The following is an 18,944-nucleotide window of genomic DNA, read 5'->3' as shown; positions in this document are numbered from 1 at the left end:
TTCAAACAGGATTTTTTTTTAGTGTAGAGATATAGTGCGGAAACAGGCCCTTCGGCCCACCTAGTCCATGCTGACCAGCGATCACCCCAAACACTAGCACTATCCTACACACTGGGGACAATTTACAATTTTTACTGAAGCGTGTAAACAGGCCCTTCAGCCCACCGAGTCCATGGTGAAGGGGGAACGATTTAATGGGAACACGAGGGGTAACATTCTTACACAAAGGGTGGTGGATGTATAGAACAAGCGGGAAATAATTCCAGAACACAACATGTGTGGGAAGGAACCGCAGATGCTGGTTTACACAAAACGCTGGAGTAACTCAATGGGACAGGCATCATCTCTGGAGAGAAGGAAGAAGTGACGTTTTGGGTCAAGACCCTTCTTCCGACTGCTGAGTCTGAAGAACTGGACTAAAGAACTGAAGGCAGGTTCTCCCAGTCTGAGACCCAAAATGTCACCGATTCTTTTTAACCAGAGACGCTGCCTGACCCACTGAGTTACTCCAGCAGTTTGGTTCTATCTCCAGAACACAACAAGTGGACATGGACTTTGGGAGGAACGAACTGATCTGGTAGATCCGTGTGGACGTATCTCACAAAACCGGAAGAAGGTGTTCCTCAGTACTTGGGCGGGCAGCCAGTGATATCTCCTCGAAGGGAAAGCTGGATTGAAACGGGGAAGTTCCACCGCTCACCTTCAGCTCACCATCCTCTTCCGAAGCATTGTCAGAGAGCCGGGGCGAGGAGATATCGTTGCCACACTCATCCTTCAGCTTGGGTGCCTTGTTCTCCTTCTTCACTCTGGGCTTCCGCTTCTTTGGTTTGGACTATTCGACACAGAGCAACAGTTAAAAAACGGTGCAGGCAGGCAGGAGGTCCCACATCAAGCTTGCTCAATGCCCGCCAACTCAGCGGAGGAGGTGGATTCAGTTTAGTTTAGCTTACTGTCACCTGCGCAGTGGAAAAAGTTAGTTGCGTGCCAACCCGTCAGCGGAAAGACAATACATGATATTGCCCGGACCTTCACACAGACCAACCTCTCCTCCGTTGACTCCATTGACACCTCACGCTGCCTCCGCAAGGCCAGCGGCACAATCAAGGACCAGGACAACACCCTCGATTGGAATCATGTATTGTCTTTCCGCTGACTGGTCAGCATGCAGCAAAAGCTTTTCACTGTACCTCGGTACACGTGACAATAAACAATAAATTAAAACTGAACTGAAAGGGGATTAACTTTGGTGAAGACATTATCAAGGCTTCTCCGATGGTGAACATGATTATATTTTGATCTCTACACTACCAGACTCAGGAACAGATTCCTCCCCTGTGAATGGTCCTTCACTAAGCTGGGATAACTGTTCGATTCACCTCTACCCCACTGTGGGCAATGGCCACTGGATGCACTACATTGCGGGGTACTGTATTCCGCACTCTGTATCTTCCCCATTGCTCTACCTAATGTGCTTAAAGGGCCTGTCCCACTTACGTGACTTTTTCGGCGACTGCCGGCATAGGTCGCCGAAAATTGTCAACATGTTGAAAATCCAGCGGCGAACCAGAACAAGGTACGACTCTTTGGGCGACTACTCACGACCATACAGGCTTCACCCCCTGCGACATGTTGCCAGGGTGTCGCCTGTCTCCTCAGTCGCCCAAAGAGTCGTAGCGTCTTTCTGAATATGTAGAACATTTTCTGTGACCTGTGACGGGTGCCGGTAGTTGCCGAAAAACTTGCGTAAGTGGGACAGGCCCGTAAGTTGGACATGATTGTATTTCTGTATCGTATAATTTGATCTAATTGGATTGCAGGCAAGACAAAGCTAATCACTGCACCTTGGTACACATGACAAGTATAAACCTACACTACTTCAGTTTCACTTGATTATATTTATGTAAAGTACTAATTTAACAATTTTTTAAAGAAAAATAACCCTAATCCCTACAACACCTACGATCTCCTCCAGAGAAGAGATTTTTAAATCCTCTGTGTGATTGTGGATTCTTTGGTGGGTGAAAAATACTTTTATCTTTTGAATCGCAATGAGGGTTTAAAAACGTTCTCATTTATTGAAGGTGGAATATCCCTCGGGGAACTGATGGAGCAGACACCCCACAAGCTGGGCATTCAGGTCAGCCAAACAACATTGGGGATGGCACGGTGGTGCAGCGGTAGAGTTGCTGCCTTACAGCGCCAGAGACACGGGATCGATCCTGGCTACGGCTGCTGTCTGTACGGAGTTAGTACGTTCTCCCCGCGACCTGCGTGGGTTTTCTCCAGGTACTCCGGTTTCCTCCCAATACTCCAAAGACGTACAGGTTTGCAGATTCATTGGCTTTGGTAAAAAATTGTAAATTGTCTCTAGTGCGTAGGATGGTGTCAGTGTGCGAGGATCGCCGGTCGGCATGGACTTGGTGGGGCCTGTTTCTGCGCTGCATCTCTAAACTAAACTATCCATCCGATGGGAGTATTCCCGTATGTAATGTGATCTCAGAAATGAAGTACTTCCATTCATTTTCCAGTGTTGGTGATCATTCCCATGGATCCCATGTGCTTTATTCTCCTCATCCCAACCCGTCAACCAGGATTGTGGCCGATCTCCCAGCTCAACTCCGCACCCCTGCCCATTCCCCACTTGCCCTCCAACTCCCGCATCTCAGGCGCTCTCTCTACACTCACCTCCTTCTCCTGTTTAATTCCGGCCTTCTTGATCATGTCTTTCTTCAGCAGCCTGATCAGGTAATCGGCCCGTGACTGCAGGTGCTTGGCCTGTGGCTTGTGATCTGGATTATCAGGGAGAATCTGGAGGGGAAGACACATGGTCGATGTTCAGATCAGGCTCAGCCCGAAGCATGGGACAGAGACAACGTCACAGACAAACAACGCAAGAAAGGTTCCTATTACACCGTGCGCTGCATGCTCTGTACCTCTGGGTGCTTTAACTAGAGGCTTCAGCTTTTGTGACACGGCCTGTATTTCAAAGTCTGGGTATAGCTCCCTGGCAAATGGACCAAGATGTTAGTGGCTGTTTAACGGAGGCACTTCATTATGTTTCAAATAACTGGTGATTCCCAGTCAAACCCTGTGGTGGCCGCCAACACTAAACGGATACGTTCCTTGGTGTGAACCTCACTGATGTTGGGATCTACCCTCATCACAGTCCGTGCACACACACACACACACACGTATGTGAACACATACACACGCACGCACGCACACAGACATGCACACGCAAACACACAAACAGGCACAGATACACACAGCCACACACACGTATGTGAACACATACACACACACGCACACACACAGGCACACACACGCACGCACACACACAGACAAACAGGCACAGATACACACAGCCACACACACGTATGTGAACACATACACACGCACGCACACACACAGGCACACACACGCACGCACACACACAGACAGGCACAGATACACACACACACGTATGTGAACACATACACACGCACGCACACACACACAGACATGCACACGCAGATACACGCACACACAAACAGGCACAGATACACACACACACACACACACATATGTGAACACACACACACAGGCACGCACACACAGACATGCACACACAGATACACACGCAAACAAACAGGCACAGATACACACACACACACACGCAGACACAGACACGCACACACAGACAGGCAGACGCAGCCACAGACAGGCACACACAGACAGGCAGACGCAGCCAGACAGGCACACACAGACAAATACAGACACAGAAAAATGCGCAAGCGGACACATGCACACATATCCACGCAACCCCCCGCCCATATCCTGAACACAACTGTGCTGCTGTGAGTGGGCAGGGGGGGGGACAAGCCTGAGGCAGGGACACCCACTCTAGAGACCCGGTGGTGGCCAGACCCCTTGGGTTTTGACCCGAAACGTCGCCCATTCCTTCTCTCCAGAGATGTTGCCCGTCCCGCTGAGTTACTCCAGCATTCTGCAGTTCCTTCCTACACATGCCCCATTGTGAGGCTGTGCTTTGATGCCATTGACACCGGAGCCTATTGCAAGGTGCGATTCCCGGGAAAACTGCCTAAAGGGGGAGGAAATGTCACAAAGGAACACAAGATGAATCCCCTCCCTTCCTGATTTAGTGGACGCAAAGCAAGCTGCAGATTGATTGAATGGAACATGGAATGGCCTACCTTATTGGTAAGCTGTAGTTCTGGGTCCATTTTTATCTGCTCCCAGTTGCTATAACCACACTCATAGATCCCTATCAGCAAATTGGAATCCTCCTCCACACCCCAATCTGTGTCGAAATGCACTGCCTTGGCGTGGCAGCTCAAACGGAACCTACACAGCAGGAACAGCGTATAAAGCACGGAACGTCTTCGAGATAACGCGCTAAACTGACCTAATTTGCCAGTGCACTGAAAACACGAGTCCCCCGCGACATGTTACAGGAAGTTTGGAGGTGGAGATACAGCATGGAAACTGGCCCTTTGGCCCATCGAGTCCATGCCGGCCCGTACACGTCTGGGGCAGTTTCTTCCCAAACGTCATCAGGCAACTGAAGCATCTTACCGACGACTCGAGAGCGATCCTGATATTTCCCTCATTGGAGAATCTCAGACTATCTTTCATCAGACTTTACTTTGCACTAAATGTTATTCCCTTATCATGTGTCCTGTTGTCTTTCCGCTGGCTGGTTCGCTGGTTAGCAACTAAAGTTTCTCGCATGTGACAATAAACTAAACTGAACTGAACACTAAATGTTATCCACGTAATTCCCTTTATCCTGTATCCGTACACTGTGAATGTCTCGATTGTAATCATGTATTGTAGGAAACGTGTTCCCGATGTTGGGGAAGTCCAGAACCAGGGGCCACTGATGGGACGACAGATGGCGCAATGGGCTGTGTTCGGCTGGCGACCAGAAGGTAGCCGGTTCGAATCCCGCTTGGAGTGCATACTGTTGTTGTGTCCTTGGGGCAAGACACTTCACCCACCTTTGCCTGTGTGTAAATGTAATGTAATTATGTGAAGCACTTTGGGGTCAATGCAAGTTGACTAAAAATGTGCTATATAAATAAGATTATTATTATTATTATTTAAGAATAAGGGGGAAGACATTTGGAACGGAGACGAGGAAACACTTTTTCTCACAGAGAGTTGTGAGTCTGTGGAATTCTCTGCCTCAGAGGGCAGTGGAGACCGGTTCTCTGGATGCTTTCAAGACAGAGCTGGATAGGGCTCTTAAAGATAGTGGAATCAGGGGATATGGGGAGAAGGCAGGAACGGGGCACTGATTGGGGATGATCAGCCATGATCACATTGAATGGTGGTGCTGGTTTGAAGGGCCGAATGGCCTGCCCCTGCACCTATTGTCTATTGTATTGTCTTTCTGCCGACTGGTTTGCACGCAACTACAGATTTTCACTGTACCTCGCCACACGTGACAATGAACAAAACTAAACACACTAGTTCTACGTTATCTCACTTTTGTATCCATTCGGGGCAATTTGCCAGGGCCAATTAACCTACAAACCTACGCATCTTTTTTCGGGGGATGTTTGGAGAAGAAAACATAGGGAGAAAGTGCAAACTCCACGTAGACAGCACCCGGGGTCAGGATCGAACCCGGGTCTCTGGGGCTGTGAGGCGGTGGCTCTAACAGCGTCGCCACTGTGCCGCCGAATTCTCTCTGCGGAAAAAAGTCCACATTTACTGCACGCTTTGGTCTGCTGCATCTTCCGCAGCACCTGTGCAGCTCCCAGTGGAGCAGGAACCAGCTCGCCACGTTATAATCAACTTTAAGGAAAAGGAACTGGACAGCGCAGTGCCAGAGACCCGGGTTCGATTGTGACCTCGGTTGCTGTCTGCGTGGAGTTTGCACGATCTCTCTGTGACTCTACCCAAGGGCAGTCCAGGATGGGCAGTAAATGCAGACTCTCCTGGCATTGCCCCCAGTCGGAATTGGGCGGAACGGTGGCGCAGCTGTTGTCTCACAGCGCCGGGTTCGATCCTGACCTCGGGTGCTGTCTGTGTGGAGTTTGCATGTTCTTCCTGTGTAACCGTGTGGGTTTCCTCCGGGTGCTCATGTTTCCTCCCACATCCCAAAGATGTGAGGGTTTGTAGGATAATTGGACCTCTGATGTCGAGAGTGGATGAGAAAGTGGAATGAAATAGAACTAGTATGAACAGGTGACGGATGGTAGGCGTGGACCTGGTGGCATCACACACAGCGTAGACCTGTCCTGTCGACACATTTCTTTCCTCAATTGGACCGTGTGGGTCGGCATGGGCAAGTTGGGCCGAAGGGTCTGTTTCCACGCTGTCTAACGCTACGACTCCAATTGACATTAATGGTTCACTTACAGCTTTTACTGCAATTTGGTTAGTTAGTTTCCTTTCTTTCACACTTAATTAAATACTTAAATTGCCAACCAATTTTCCATGCATTTCAATACCCTACCCACAATACCGTGTGCTCTAATTTTGCCCACTAATCTCCTGTGTGGGACCTTATCAAAGGCTCTCTGAAAGTGCAGGTACACTACATCCACTGGCCTTCCCTTGTCCATTTTATTTGTTACATCCTCAAAAAATTCCAGAAGATTAGTCAAGCATGATTTCCCATTTGTAAATCCATGCTGACTTGGACCGATCCTGTTACTGCTATCCAAATGTGCGGCTATCTCATCTTTTATAATTGACTCCAGCATCTTCCCCACCACTGATGTCAGGCTAACTGGTCTATAATTCCCTGCTATCTCTCTCTTTCCCTACTTAAAAAGTGGGATAACATTAGCTACCCTCTAATCTACAGGAACTGATCTTGAATCTACAGAACATTGGAAAATGATCACCAATGCGTCCACGATTTCTAGAGCCACCTCCTGAATACACTGGGATGCAGACCATCAGGCCCTGTGGATTTATCAGCCTTCAGTCCCATCAGTCTACCCAACACCATTTCCTGACTAATGTGAATTTCCTTCAGTTCCTCCGTCACCCCAGATCCTCTGTCCCCTAGTACACCTGGAAGACTAAAGTACCTGTTCAACTCGTCTGCCATTTCCTTGTTCCCCATAATAAATTCACTCCAGCTCCTCCAGCACTTTGTGTTTTGATCAAGATACCAGCATCTGCAGTTTCTTGTATCTCGCTATTCTTAAGATTTGCAGCATCTGCAGTTTTGTCTTTGATTTTGGTTAATGAGTAAGGTAAGCATTTCCATTCTGTCACTTTCACCTGTCAGAGGTCATCGTCAATGTTCTGCACAGCATGTTAATATGTGTTGTGGAATCCAAATAACACTGGTTTAGAATGGGAGGCGATTCACTCGGAAAGATTTGATTTTTGGTGACTGAGCCACTGAATACACTAATACAAAGCCATGCAATGAAACTCTGACCAGCTTGCTTGCCAACAGTTCAATAAGATGCAGCATTAAGATAATACAGGACGGCACGGAGGTGCAGCGGTAGAGTTACTGCCTTACAGCACCAGAGACCCGGGTTTTATTCCCACCACGGGTGCTGTCTGTACGGAGTTTGTACGTTCTCCCCGTGACCATGTGGGTTTTCTCTGAGGTCTTCGGTTTCCTCTCCAACTCCACAGACGTACAGGTTTGTAGGTTAATTGGCTTGGTATAAATGTCAAATTGGCCCTAGTGTGCGTAGGATAGTGTTAATATGGGGAATCGGTGGTCGATGTGGACTCGGTGGGCTGAAGGGCCTGTTTCCATGCTGTATCTCTAAACCAGACTAAATATGCTGTTCATAACATACAGTAATTAATCTGTCCCAATTATTTCCATTTACTGGAAGGACTGCCATGGAAAATCTTTTCACATAAAAATAAACGCCTCAGTTCATTGTCACTTCAATCACAAATTACTGAACTCACTTCTTCCTTTCCTCAGGGTCGAGAGGAATGGTTTTATGCAGAGCCTCAAATTCGTCCTCGTGAATGAGAATTGACCGAACGTTGACCTGGACTCCCGAAACCTTGATGGTTGGACCCCTCTTTTTCCCCGGCCCCTTCCCTGTAACAGAGGTGGAGAGATAGTGTGAGGGCAACTGTTAATGGACACAACTGTGGCCTCGCCTTCCAACCATCTGCGACAATGGACATCCTCTCTCACTTTACGCAAAACACACGTCCGTAAGTCATAGGAACAGAATTAGGCCATTTGCCCATCAAGTCTACTCCGCCATTCAATCATGGCTGATCTATCTCTCCCTCCTAACCCCATTCTCCTGCCTTCTCCCCATAATCCCCGACACCCGTACTAATAAAGAACCTGTCAATGTCCGCTTTAAAAATACCCACTGACTTGGCATCCACAGCCTTCTGTGGCAATGAATTCCACAGATTCACCACCCTTTAGCTAAATACATTTCTCCTCATCTCCTTCCTCAAGGTACGTCCTTTTATGCTGTGTCTATGCCCTCTGGTTCTAAACTCTCCCACTAGTGGAAACATCCTCTCTATATTCACTTTGGGTGAAGTTGGGAGCTGGGCTAATCCGCTGTGTGTGCAATGTCTTGTTTCTGTAATGGCGCTCCGAGGCAGCAGGACAGACTCTGCTGGGCCATCTAATTAACTGGCCAACCCGCACATATTTGGGATATAGGGAGGAAATCTGAGACCCTAGTGGAAACACTATCACTGGGAGGAACGTGGAATCTCCACACAGACATCACCGCAGGTCAGTATGGAGACTGGATGAGGCTGAGGCTCGACCCACGGTGGCGCAGAGGTAGAGATGCTGCCTCACAGCGCCAGAGACCCGGGTTCGATCCTGACCACGGCTGCTCTCTGAACGGGGTTTGTACGTTCTCCCCGTGACCTGCGTGGGTTTTCTCCGGGTGTCCTGGTAAACCTCCCACCTCCAAAGACGTGCAGGTTTGTAGGTTAATTAAATTTGGTAAAATAGCAAATTGCCCAAGGTGTGTGTAGGATGGTGTTAATGTGCGGGGATCGCTGGTCGGCACAGACTCAGTGGGCCGAAGGACCTGTTTCTGTGCTGTATCTCTAAGTTAAACTCACTCAGGGCCCCTTACTCAGACTCTACACCACATGGATGTAACTGCGGGGGGCAAGAGAAGGTGAGGCAGTGGGGATAAGGCTGCGGTGCCCAGCCGGGTTAGCCTTACCCTCCAGGCCTGGGTTTTCCTTCAGCTGTTCCTCAAACTCTTTGACAGCCATCACACAGCCGTTGTGTATGAGTTCGCCCAGTCGTTGTAGGTCCGCGATGGACTTGTCCACGAGCTCCGCATCGCGTGCTATACCCTCGAGCCTGGGGTAAAGCAAAGGGAAAATCTGCCTTTCATTCTATTACAATAAATATCTTAACGCATCTTGAAATACAGATCATTCCCTGAAGTAATATCTCAACTGATAGTGGAAGCAACCACACAACTGAGACACATCGGCTCAGGTTTTACATTTAGGTTCATTATTGTCACGTGTACCGAGGTACTGTGAACAGCTTTGTTTTGCCTGCCATCAGATCAGGTGATTCTATGCATAAATACTATCAATTCCAACTCAAGTACGATAGGTATAGCAAAGGGGAAGATACAGAGTGCAAGTATGTTCTCAGCATCATAGCACATCAATCAGTTCCATAGACAGTCCAATGTCCGCAATGGGGTAGAGGTGAATGGGACAGCGCCCTAGCTTATGCCAGGACCGTTCAGAAGCCCGATAACAGCGGGGGAAGAAGCTGTTCCTGAGCCTGGTGGTGCGCGCTTTCAAGCTCCTGTACCTTCTGCCGGACGGGAGCGGGGAGGAGGAGGAATGACGGGGCTGGGACAAGTTGGCTGCTTTTCCAAGGCAGCGTGAAGTGTAGGTGGGGAGTCTGGTCTGTGTGATGGGCTGGGTTGCATCCACAACAATTTCTTGCCGCCTTGAGGCAGAGCGGAGAGTTCAAAGTGCGGTAATTTGTCACCCAGTGTGTTGAGTCAACTCACTTCAGTGGTTGGCATTGAACCGGTGACCTTAGTGTTGTTGGTGAACGCAGAAAGACTTACCGTTCTAGAGGAGCACCAAACTTCTTGTAACTTTTGATAAACCTGTGGAAAAAAAAAGTACAATCTGTAATGGCAATAAATTCTCATCTGCCCCTCTCTTCACATGTTTTAGTGACATCATTCCTTCCCTATTTCAAGGGAAATGCTATTCAAGTTTTAGCGAAAAGAAACTCAAACAAGATCCTAATACCACAACCATCAGGTTGAGTTTAGATTTAGCAACACAAATATAGAGGCTCTAACAGTTCAGGAGAGATCACGAGGAAAAATGAACCATCTAACGTTTGGTGAGGGCAGGGCAGGCTGGGAGGGTGTTGAGAAGGCCACGTCTACACGTTGGGAGCAAAGAACATTAGGACCAGTTTCTTCCCAGCTGTTATCAGGCAACTGAACCATCCTATGAACAAGTAGAGAGTGGTCTTGAGCTACTATCTACCTCACTGGGGAAACTCTGACTATCTTTAATCAGACTTTACGGGACATAATTTTGTACTAAATGTTATTCCCTTCATCCTGTATCTGTACACTGTGGATGGCTCGATTGTAATCATATACAGACTTTCCACTGACTCGATGGCATGCAACTAAAGCTTTTCGCTGTACCTTGATAGACGTGAGAATAAACTAAACTAAGCCCTTCTACATCTCGGCTTTGAGAGGTATACACAAGGATCTGCTGTGTGTTTTTCTTGATCATCGTCCCCTTTGATCTGTCGTTTTCACACCTTACCCTTCCATGTCTCTCTCTCTCTGTCCCTTGACTCTCAGTCTGAAGAAGGGTCTCGAACCGAAACGTCACCCATTCCTTCTCTCCAGAGATGCTGCCTGTCCCGCTGTTGCTCCAGCATTTGGTGCCTGTCTAGAGTGTGCGTGTGGGGCAGTGGGAAGGGGAGGATGATGCTGTTTACCTCCTGATCTCAGCGTCGGTGAAGCCGTCAACCATGTCCCTGCGCACCGTCCGAGGGCGGCCTCTTCGCTTGGGCCGCTTCTCCTCGTCGTCGCTCTCCTCCGTTTCGCTCTCCGACCCCGACGACCGCTGCCGCCGCCTCCGCGACCCGGCGTCAGAATCACTGCCGTTGGCCCGAGCCTGGGAACAAGTGGCAAGGTTAAGGCTGCGTCCTCTCGCTCTTCCCTCCATCTCTCCCTGTGGTGGCCAACTCCTCAGTGAAGAGACACAACCACGGGATCCCCTTCCTTGGAGTTCAGGAGGCTGGGGTGTGATCTCACGGGGGTGTCGGGTGAATGCACACTGATTCTCCCAGAGTTGGGGCATCAAGAAGTAGAGGGCATAGGTTAAAGGTAAGAGGGGAAAGATCGAATAGGAATCTGAGAGGCAACAAGGGCGGTGAGTCTATGGTATAGTTTCTCCCAGAGAAAGTAGTCGGAGCAGGTACAATAACAACATTTAAAAGATATTTGGATGGGAAAGGTGCAGGGAAACATGGGCCAAAGGAGGGAAAATGGGACTGGCTTAGTTGGGGCAACTGGTATGGATAAGTTGGGACAAGGGGCCTGTTTCTAGGCTGTACAGGTCAACAGGCCATAGGTCCATCAGTCCTCTACCTCCTCGACTGCTCTCTAAGGAGAGAAGCCCTCAAAGACAAACTTTTCAACGCAGAAATTTTCAGTTCTGAATAGATAATTCCTTATCCTAAGCCAAGGCAGGTTTCATCCTTGTGAACCGCAAGGTGCAGGAGTAGGCCATTTGGCCCTTCGAGCCAGTACCGCCATTCAATGTGATCATGGCACATCATCCACAATCAGTTCCCCGTTCCTGCCTTCTCCCCATATACCTTGACTCCGCTATCTTTAAGAGCCCTATCTAGCTCTCTCTTGAAAATATCCAGAGAACCGGCCTCCATCTAAGGCAGAGAATTCCACAGACTAACAACTCTCTGTGTGAAAAAGTTTTTCCTCATCTCCGTTATAAATGGTTTACCCCTTATTCTTAAACTGTCGCCCCTGGTTCTGGACTCCCCCGGCATCGGGAACATGTTTTCTGCCTCTAGCGTGTCCAAACCCTTAATAATCTTATATGTATGAATAAGATCCTCTCTCATCCTTCTAAATACCAGAGTATACAAGCCCAGTCGTTCCATTCTATCAACATATGACAGTCCCGCCATCCCAGGAATTAACCTTGTAAACCCACGCTGCACTCCCTCAATAGCAAGAACGTCCTTCCTCAAATTGGGAGATCAAAACTGCACACAATACTCCAGGTGTGGTCTCACTAGGGCCCTGTACAACTGCAGAAGGACCACTTTGCTCCTGTTGACTGCCTCCCTCTCCACAGTTGCTGCCTGACCCACTGCGTAGTTTCTGTTCCATTGCCTCAACAACATTTCATTTCACTGCACATCTCGTATGTGTATGTGACAAATAAACTTGACTTGACTTGACAACCAATGTTGACCCAAGACCAATGACCTCCAGTGCCAGAGTAGGATAGGAAGGACACAAACACCAGCTAGATCTCTGGGGAACATGCATATTTAAAAGATATTTGAACAAGTACGTGGATAGGACAGGTTTAGAGGGATGTGGGTCAAATGCAGGGAGATGGGACTAGTGTAGATGGGGCATGTTGGTCGGTCTTTGTTCCTCTGTTTGGAAGGACACCAGAGATGTCTGACAGTCTCCCCCTTGTCCGTACCTTCTTGGTTAAACTCCTGCTTCTGGGGAGCATGTAGATGTCCTCCAGCTCCTTCTGCCGCGCCTCTTCTTCAATCTTTTTCCGCTGCTCCTCCGGGATGATGTCATCCCATTCCTTGCTTTGCTTCTCATCCACCTCGGGTTGGTTCTCCATGGTGGTGAAGTTTGCCACCTGAGGGTTGTGACAGAGGGGTGGGCTCACACTTTACACCAAGGTGGTTGGCATAACATCCATCCCAACCCAGTGCCAGCACAAACCATCGCACTACACGGTGACAACAGCGAGGAGTCTAAGGCCACCATTTTCCCAACCGATCGAAGGCAATGTTGACTGGTTGTGCCAAAGAATTGGAAGCCAACTATGTTCCTCTCACAACTTTAACCACCGACAGAATTGATCCCCAAGATAGACAGAAAGTTCAGGAGTAACTCATCAGGTCAGGCAGAATCTCTGGAGAAAAAAGGATGGGTGCTGTTTCGAGTCGGGACTTCTTCAGACATGAAACATTACCCATACATTTTGTCCAGAGATGCTGCCTGACCTGATGCACTTTGTGTCTTTCTTCACTAACCAGCACCTGCAGTTCCTTTAATACATAATTTATCCACAATCCACCTCAGGGCGTAAGATATTGGACATGTGTCCAAAGGCCTTAACTGTTGTTTCACACTCGTATGTTCAAACTTCACCCGGGCCAAGGAATCTAAAGTACAGGTGCACAACCTTTTATCCGACGATCCAAATAACGAAAACCTCCGAATAGCGACATTTTTTCGGTCCTTGAAGAAAGGTCCTTGAAAACGTTCACCGAGGGCGGCCCGCAGAGGTGACAGCGGAACCTCCGGTCGGTCCTCGAAGAAAGGGGAACTAAATCCCCATTCATAAAAGAGAAGATGAGGGTATATTGCGCGGGAGGGTTAATAATTGACAATATGCTGCTACCTGCCAGCTGCGTTAAAAAGTTCCCACGGTAGACTCACGATACACAGTGTATCATGAGTCTTGCGTGGTAACTTTTTAACTCAGCGTGCAGGCAGCAGTAGATTGTCGCTCCCTTCAGTTTCACCCCACCTACACCCCTCTGCTTCCCGGCCATGTGTGTGACCCCTTCCCTCCCCTCTCCAGCTCCCCGCTCATTGCACCGGCGCGGGGGCTTTGTACTGTCTTCACGTCGTGATGCTAGCAGCACAGTGCCAGTCACCGGAGACGTCAGGACCAACGGAACACCGACCCCCAGGCCCACTGCAAGCACGGAGATCCCAGATCAGCAACTCCAGCCCAGCCCCGTTCCAACTCCAGAAGAACACGCTCCCCGTATGGGCAGAAGCTGATGGTGTGCAAGAATAACGTCTTGTTCTTGGGTCGCGCAGCTCGGGCTGTGGGCGAACTGCCACTTGTCGCCATAGCGGCCCATCGGGGAGCGGATTCCTCTGGAGTTGGAGGGGGAGGGGGGTATTGTGCTGTTTGATCGCCCCCTACTATTCCAGGGACAGGGAGACAGGACGTTCACCGAGGGCGGCCCGCAGAGGTGACAGCGGAACCTCCGGTCGGTCCTCGAAGAAAGGGGAACTAAATCCCCATCCATAAAAGAGGTGAGGGTATATTGCGCGGGAGGGTTAATCATTGACAATATGCTGCTATCTGCCCACTGAGTTAAAAGTTCCCACGGTAGACACGATACAGTGTAGGCAGCAGCAGATTGTCGCTCCCTTCAGTTTCACCCCACCTACACCCCTCTGCTTCCCGGCCATGTGTGTGACCCCTTCCCTCCCCTCTCCAGCTCCCCGCTCATTGCACCGGCGCGGGGGCTTTGCACTGTCTTCAAGTCGGCGATGGCTGCAGGTCAGTGCAGTCACCGGAGACGTCAGGATCAATTGGACGTCGACCACCCGGCCCACCGCAAGCACGGAGATCCCAGAGACCCACAGCCAACAGCAGCCCAGCCCAGCCCCGCTCCAACTACAGAGGAACCTGGGTTGCGGATGACGGGGCGCAGCTCGGGGCGTCGTAGGGGCCCATCGGGGAGCGGGTTCCTGTTGGTCCTGACGTCTCCGGCCACCTGCTATCCTCCGGGAACTGTACCGACCTTGCAGGAGAGTGGGTTGTTTGCAGTTGCAGAGGGAGGGGGCAAGGGCGGTACAGTTCCCAGTCTCAGCTCCAGTCCAGGGGGGTGGCCGGAGACGTCAGGACCAACGGGACAGCGACCCCCAGGCCCACTGCAAGCACGGAGATCCCAGAGACCCACAGCCAGCAGCAACTCCAGCCCAGCCCCGCTCCAACTCCAGAGGAAAACGTAGGGGCAGAAGCTGATGGTGTGCAAGGTGTTCTTGGGGTGGCGCAGCTCGGGCTGTGGGCAAACTGCCACTTGTCGCCGTAGCGGCCCATCGGGGAGCGGATTCCTCTGGAGTTGGAGGGGGAGGGGGGTATTGTGCTGTTTGATCGCCCCCCTGCTATCCCAGGGACAGGGAGACACAGCGGCTTTTGAGTCTGGTGGGCAATCACTTCCAAAGTTCTGCCCACACAGTCAGTACACCTCTCCTACACTGCATTTCATACAAACATTTATTCTGCAAAAAAAAACCACATTGAAGACTCAAGCTCGCGACCAAGTAACTGCCGGGATCGAGGCGCAAACTCGCGACCTTGCGGATATGAGCCGGGCACTCTACCACTGAGCCAGCCATTAAAATCTACGCAAAAAAATTTCCATTCCGAAGACCGACAAATTCTGAATTACGAAAAGTGTCTGGTCCCAAGGCTTTCGGATAAAAGGTTGTGCACCTGTACTGAATTTTGGTAGAGACAAGGAACTGCAAATGCTGGTAAATACATAAAATGACACAAGGCGCTGGAGTGACTCAGCAGGTCAGGCAGCAACATGGATATTTAAGACATTTGTACATGGATAGGATTGGTTTAGAGGGGATAGGGGCCAAACTCAGGTAGGCGGGACTAGCGTACGTGAGGCATGTTGATCGGTGTGGGTAAGTTGGGCCGAAGGGCCTGTTTTCGCGCTGTTTGACTCTATGGTAGGTGATGCTTCGGATCGGAACTGAAGAAGGGTCCCGACCCGAAACTTCGCCAATCGATGTTCTCCAGAGATGCTGCCTGACCTGCTACGTTTCTCCAGCACTTTGTGTCTAAGCTTGTCATAGAACACCAATGGTTACCCCATTCACTGGGAATAACATCTTCCACCCTCACCCAATCTGGCATTTATTTGATTCCAAACCACCAACGTCAATGACTCTTAACTGCTCTTTGGGGGGGGGGGGGGGGTCAATGGAGGAACAATGCTGACCATTTTAATACATAAATGATGCAGTTAACATTTCCCTTTGACCATGGTAGCAATCACCCGTTGCTGCAGATTCAACATCTACAGCAGATAAGGTAATTAATATATAATTTAGGCTAGAGATACTGTGTGGAAGCAGGGGCTTTGGCACATGAGTCCACACCGACCAGCGATCCCTGCACACCATCGCTATCCGAAACACACCAGGGGCAATTTACAATCTTTAACAAAGCCAATTAATTAACCCACAAACCTGTACGTCTTTTAGAGTGTGGGAGGTAAGATGAGCACCCGGAGAAAACCCACACGGTCAAGGGGAGAACGGCCAAACTCCGTACAGACAGTACCCGTAGTCGGGATCGAACCGGGGTCTCTGGCGCTGTCAGGCAGCAGCTCCTGCCACCGTGCTGCCCATAATGGTTTGCACAGCTGGCTTGCTAGTGAGGGAAAGGTCTGAGATGCAGAGTAACCCCTGTACACCCTCACACTAGTGCCACCATGAACCTGACCAGAGGCCTCACACCTACCTTGAACTGGGAGAGCAGCTCGTCTGTCGGACTGACGGATTGCTCATTCTCTCTCGTTTCGGCAAGTCTCAGGATCTCGTCAATGTCCATTTCCTGAAAGAAAAGACACCCAGCTTGAAGCACCGTGCATCGCATTAGGCAGTTGTGTTAAAAATGATCTGCCTCTTCCACGGGATGTTGCCGTTATAGGGGTCAGGGATTTCCCTACACCTACTGGAGTGTCAGTGTCCAGTCTAGTTTAGTTTAGAGATACAGCATGGAAACATGTCCTTTGGCCCACTGTGTCCACGCCCACCATTGATCGCCCAGTCACACTAGTTATCTCGCTACACACTAGGGCCATTTAACCCTCAAACCCGCACGTGTTTGGCATGTGGGAGGAAACCGGGGCACCTGGACAAAGCCCACGAAGGCACAGTGCAAACTCCTCATGGACAGCACTCACGGTGAGGATCGAACCCGGGTCTCTGGCGCTCTGAGGCATCAGCTCTACCGCTGCGCCACCGTGCAACATCATTGACAGACAGACCAGGGCCTACAGCCCACTGAGTCTGTGCTGGCTAACTGACATCTATTTATACTAATCCAACATAGATCCATATAAATCCCATTATTTATCCGCCACGCATTCTTTTCAACATCCCACAGAATGTACCCCTACCCTCACGGCAAGGCCAGTGAAGCCACTCCTTTAAATGTAGGAAGGAACTGCAGATGCTGGTTTAACCCGAAGATAGACACTAAAAGTTGGAGTAACTCAACGGGTCAGGCAGCATCTCTGGAGAGAAGGAATGGGTGACGTCTCGGTTCGAAACCCTTCTTGAGTCTGAAGACTGCTTCAATCTGAAGAAGGATCTTGACCCGAAACGTCACCCATTCCTTCTCTCCAGAGATGCTGCTGCCTGACCCGTTGAGTTACTCCAGCTTTTTGTGTCTATCTTCCACTTGTCTTTAACATGTGAAGGAAGCCGGAGCACCCGGGGGAAATGTTTAACTACTGGAGATATTCCTCCCCCATTTCGTCCATCAGAACATTCCATAGATCCTTCCCAACATCTCCAACTAATGTCCCCAAAGGCACAACTCTTCACGCCAGAGCTGACTAGACATCTGGGGATATAATAACCGAGCTCTGCCGTACCTGGGGCTCTGATTCCTCGCCCTCCGCCTCCTTGAACAGCTCCTCAGCTCCAAATTTCAAGATGGCCGACAGCTCCTCCTTGTTGAATGGTGTTGAGCTGAAAAACACAATCATCCACCATCATCCACCTCCGCAGCGTGGGATGTGTGCGTAGCCAGATTTATTGTACTTGAGCTAAAACTCAAAGTTATGAAGAACCTAGCAGGTCAGGCAGCATCTGCGGAGGGAAATGGATGTTTTGTTTTTCCCATTCCCCCCCAGATAGTTTCACTAGGTCATACAGTATGGAAACAAGCCTTTCGGCCCAACTCGTCCTTACAAACCCTATCCAAGATAGTCCCTTTTGCCTACGTTTGGTCCATATCTCTCTAAATCTTTCCTGTCCATTTACCTATCCAGATGCTGCCAGATCCGCTGAGTTACTCCAGCACTTTGTGTTTTTTCCCCAAGATTCCAGCATCCGCACTTCCTTGTGTCTACAATTATTGTTCTTCCCTAATTTCCCTGAATTGGCAGAAACAAGGAACTGCAGATGTTACTTTATTAAAAAAAAAAGACATAAAGTGCTGGAGTAACTCAACGGGTCAGGCAGCATCTCTGGAGAACGTGGATAGGTGACGTTGCGTATCGGGCTCCCCTTCAGACTGGAGAAGGATACCGATCTGAAACGTCACTTATCCATGTTCTCCAGAGATGCCGCCCGACCCACTGAGTCACTCCAGCACTTTGTGTCTTTTTTTTCCCCTGAAGTGACTCGCTGGGACTTTTTAAAGGGATAGTTGACAATCACCATTGATCTGTGATCACAGGACCAGGCAAGTTGTGGCTGGCAGGTTGTGTCCCTTGAATGTTTTTACAACAATCCAGTCTTCTTTCAAGAAATCATTAACGCTGCAAGCTTTTTTGATTCCAAATATATTTAGTTGTTGAATTTGCATTTTGAAGTGGACAAGATGAAAATGTAGGTCAAGTGAAGTGGGGGGGGGGGGAGGGTGGGGGTGTGGGGTGGGGGGGGGGTGGGGGGTGGTGTGGGGGGGGAGCAGGCAGGGCAAACAGCCTGGGTGAGATCAGAGGGTGGAATACAGGGAGTATTTTCACCCAGAGAGTTGTGAATCTGTGGAATTTGCTGCCACAAGAAAGGCAGTGGAGGCCAATTCACTGGATGTTTTCAAGAGAGAGTTAAGAGCCTGTCCCACTTTCACGACCTTTTTTTACTCGTGGACAATTTTCATCAGGCTAGAAAAACGCCCCGACCTACTTGATGCCACGAGTACCTACGGCTAGCACC

General features: G+C 49.7%; 1 protein-coding gene across 7 annotated transcripts in view; it reads right to left on the bottom strand.

The window, feature by feature from the left end:
• chd2 (chromodomain helicase DNA binding protein 2) overlaps positions 1 to 18,944 on the bottom strand; it is a 121,511-nt gene that overhangs the window by 19,341 nt on the left and 83,226 nt on the right. For 4 of the 7 annotated variants that reach the window (XM_055661480.1, XM_055661479.1, XM_055661481.1 and 1 more), the window contains 10 exons: positions 17,657 to 17,753; positions 16,516 to 16,608; positions 12,691 to 12,861; positions 10,943 to 11,121; positions 10,035 to 10,076; positions 9,156 to 9,298; positions 7,903 to 8,041; positions 4,194 to 4,344; positions 2,686 to 2,808; positions 701 to 832 (listed from right to left, as the gene is read on the bottom strand). In XM_055661480.1, the coding sequence (XP_055517455.1) occupies positions 701 to 832; positions 2,686 to 2,808; positions 4,194 to 4,344; positions 7,903 to 8,041; positions 9,156 to 9,298; positions 10,035 to 10,076; positions 10,943 to 11,121; positions 12,691 to 12,861; positions 16,516 to 16,608; positions 17,657 to 17,753 (1,270 nt within the window). Of the gene's footprint in view, positions 1 to 700; positions 833 to 2,685; positions 2,809 to 4,193; positions 4,345 to 7,902; positions 8,042 to 9,155; positions 9,299 to 10,034; positions 10,077 to 10,942; positions 11,122 to 12,690; positions 12,862 to 16,515; positions 16,609 to 17,656; positions 17,754 to 18,944 lie in introns of those variants that run through there. The other 3 variants (XM_055661483.1, XR_008726125.1, XR_008726126.1) reach the window with 3 other exon arrangements.

Source organism: Leucoraja erinacea, chromosome 33 (assembly GCF_028641065.1).
Source record: "Leucoraja erinacea ecotype New England chromosome 33, Leri_hhj_1, whole genome shotgun sequence".
Lineage (NCBI taxonomy): Eukaryota > Metazoa > Chordata > Chondrichthyes > Rajiformes > Rajidae > Leucoraja > Leucoraja erinaceus.
Note: the sequence above shows the minus strand (reverse complement) of the source record. Positions and strands in the feature narration are given on the sequence as shown.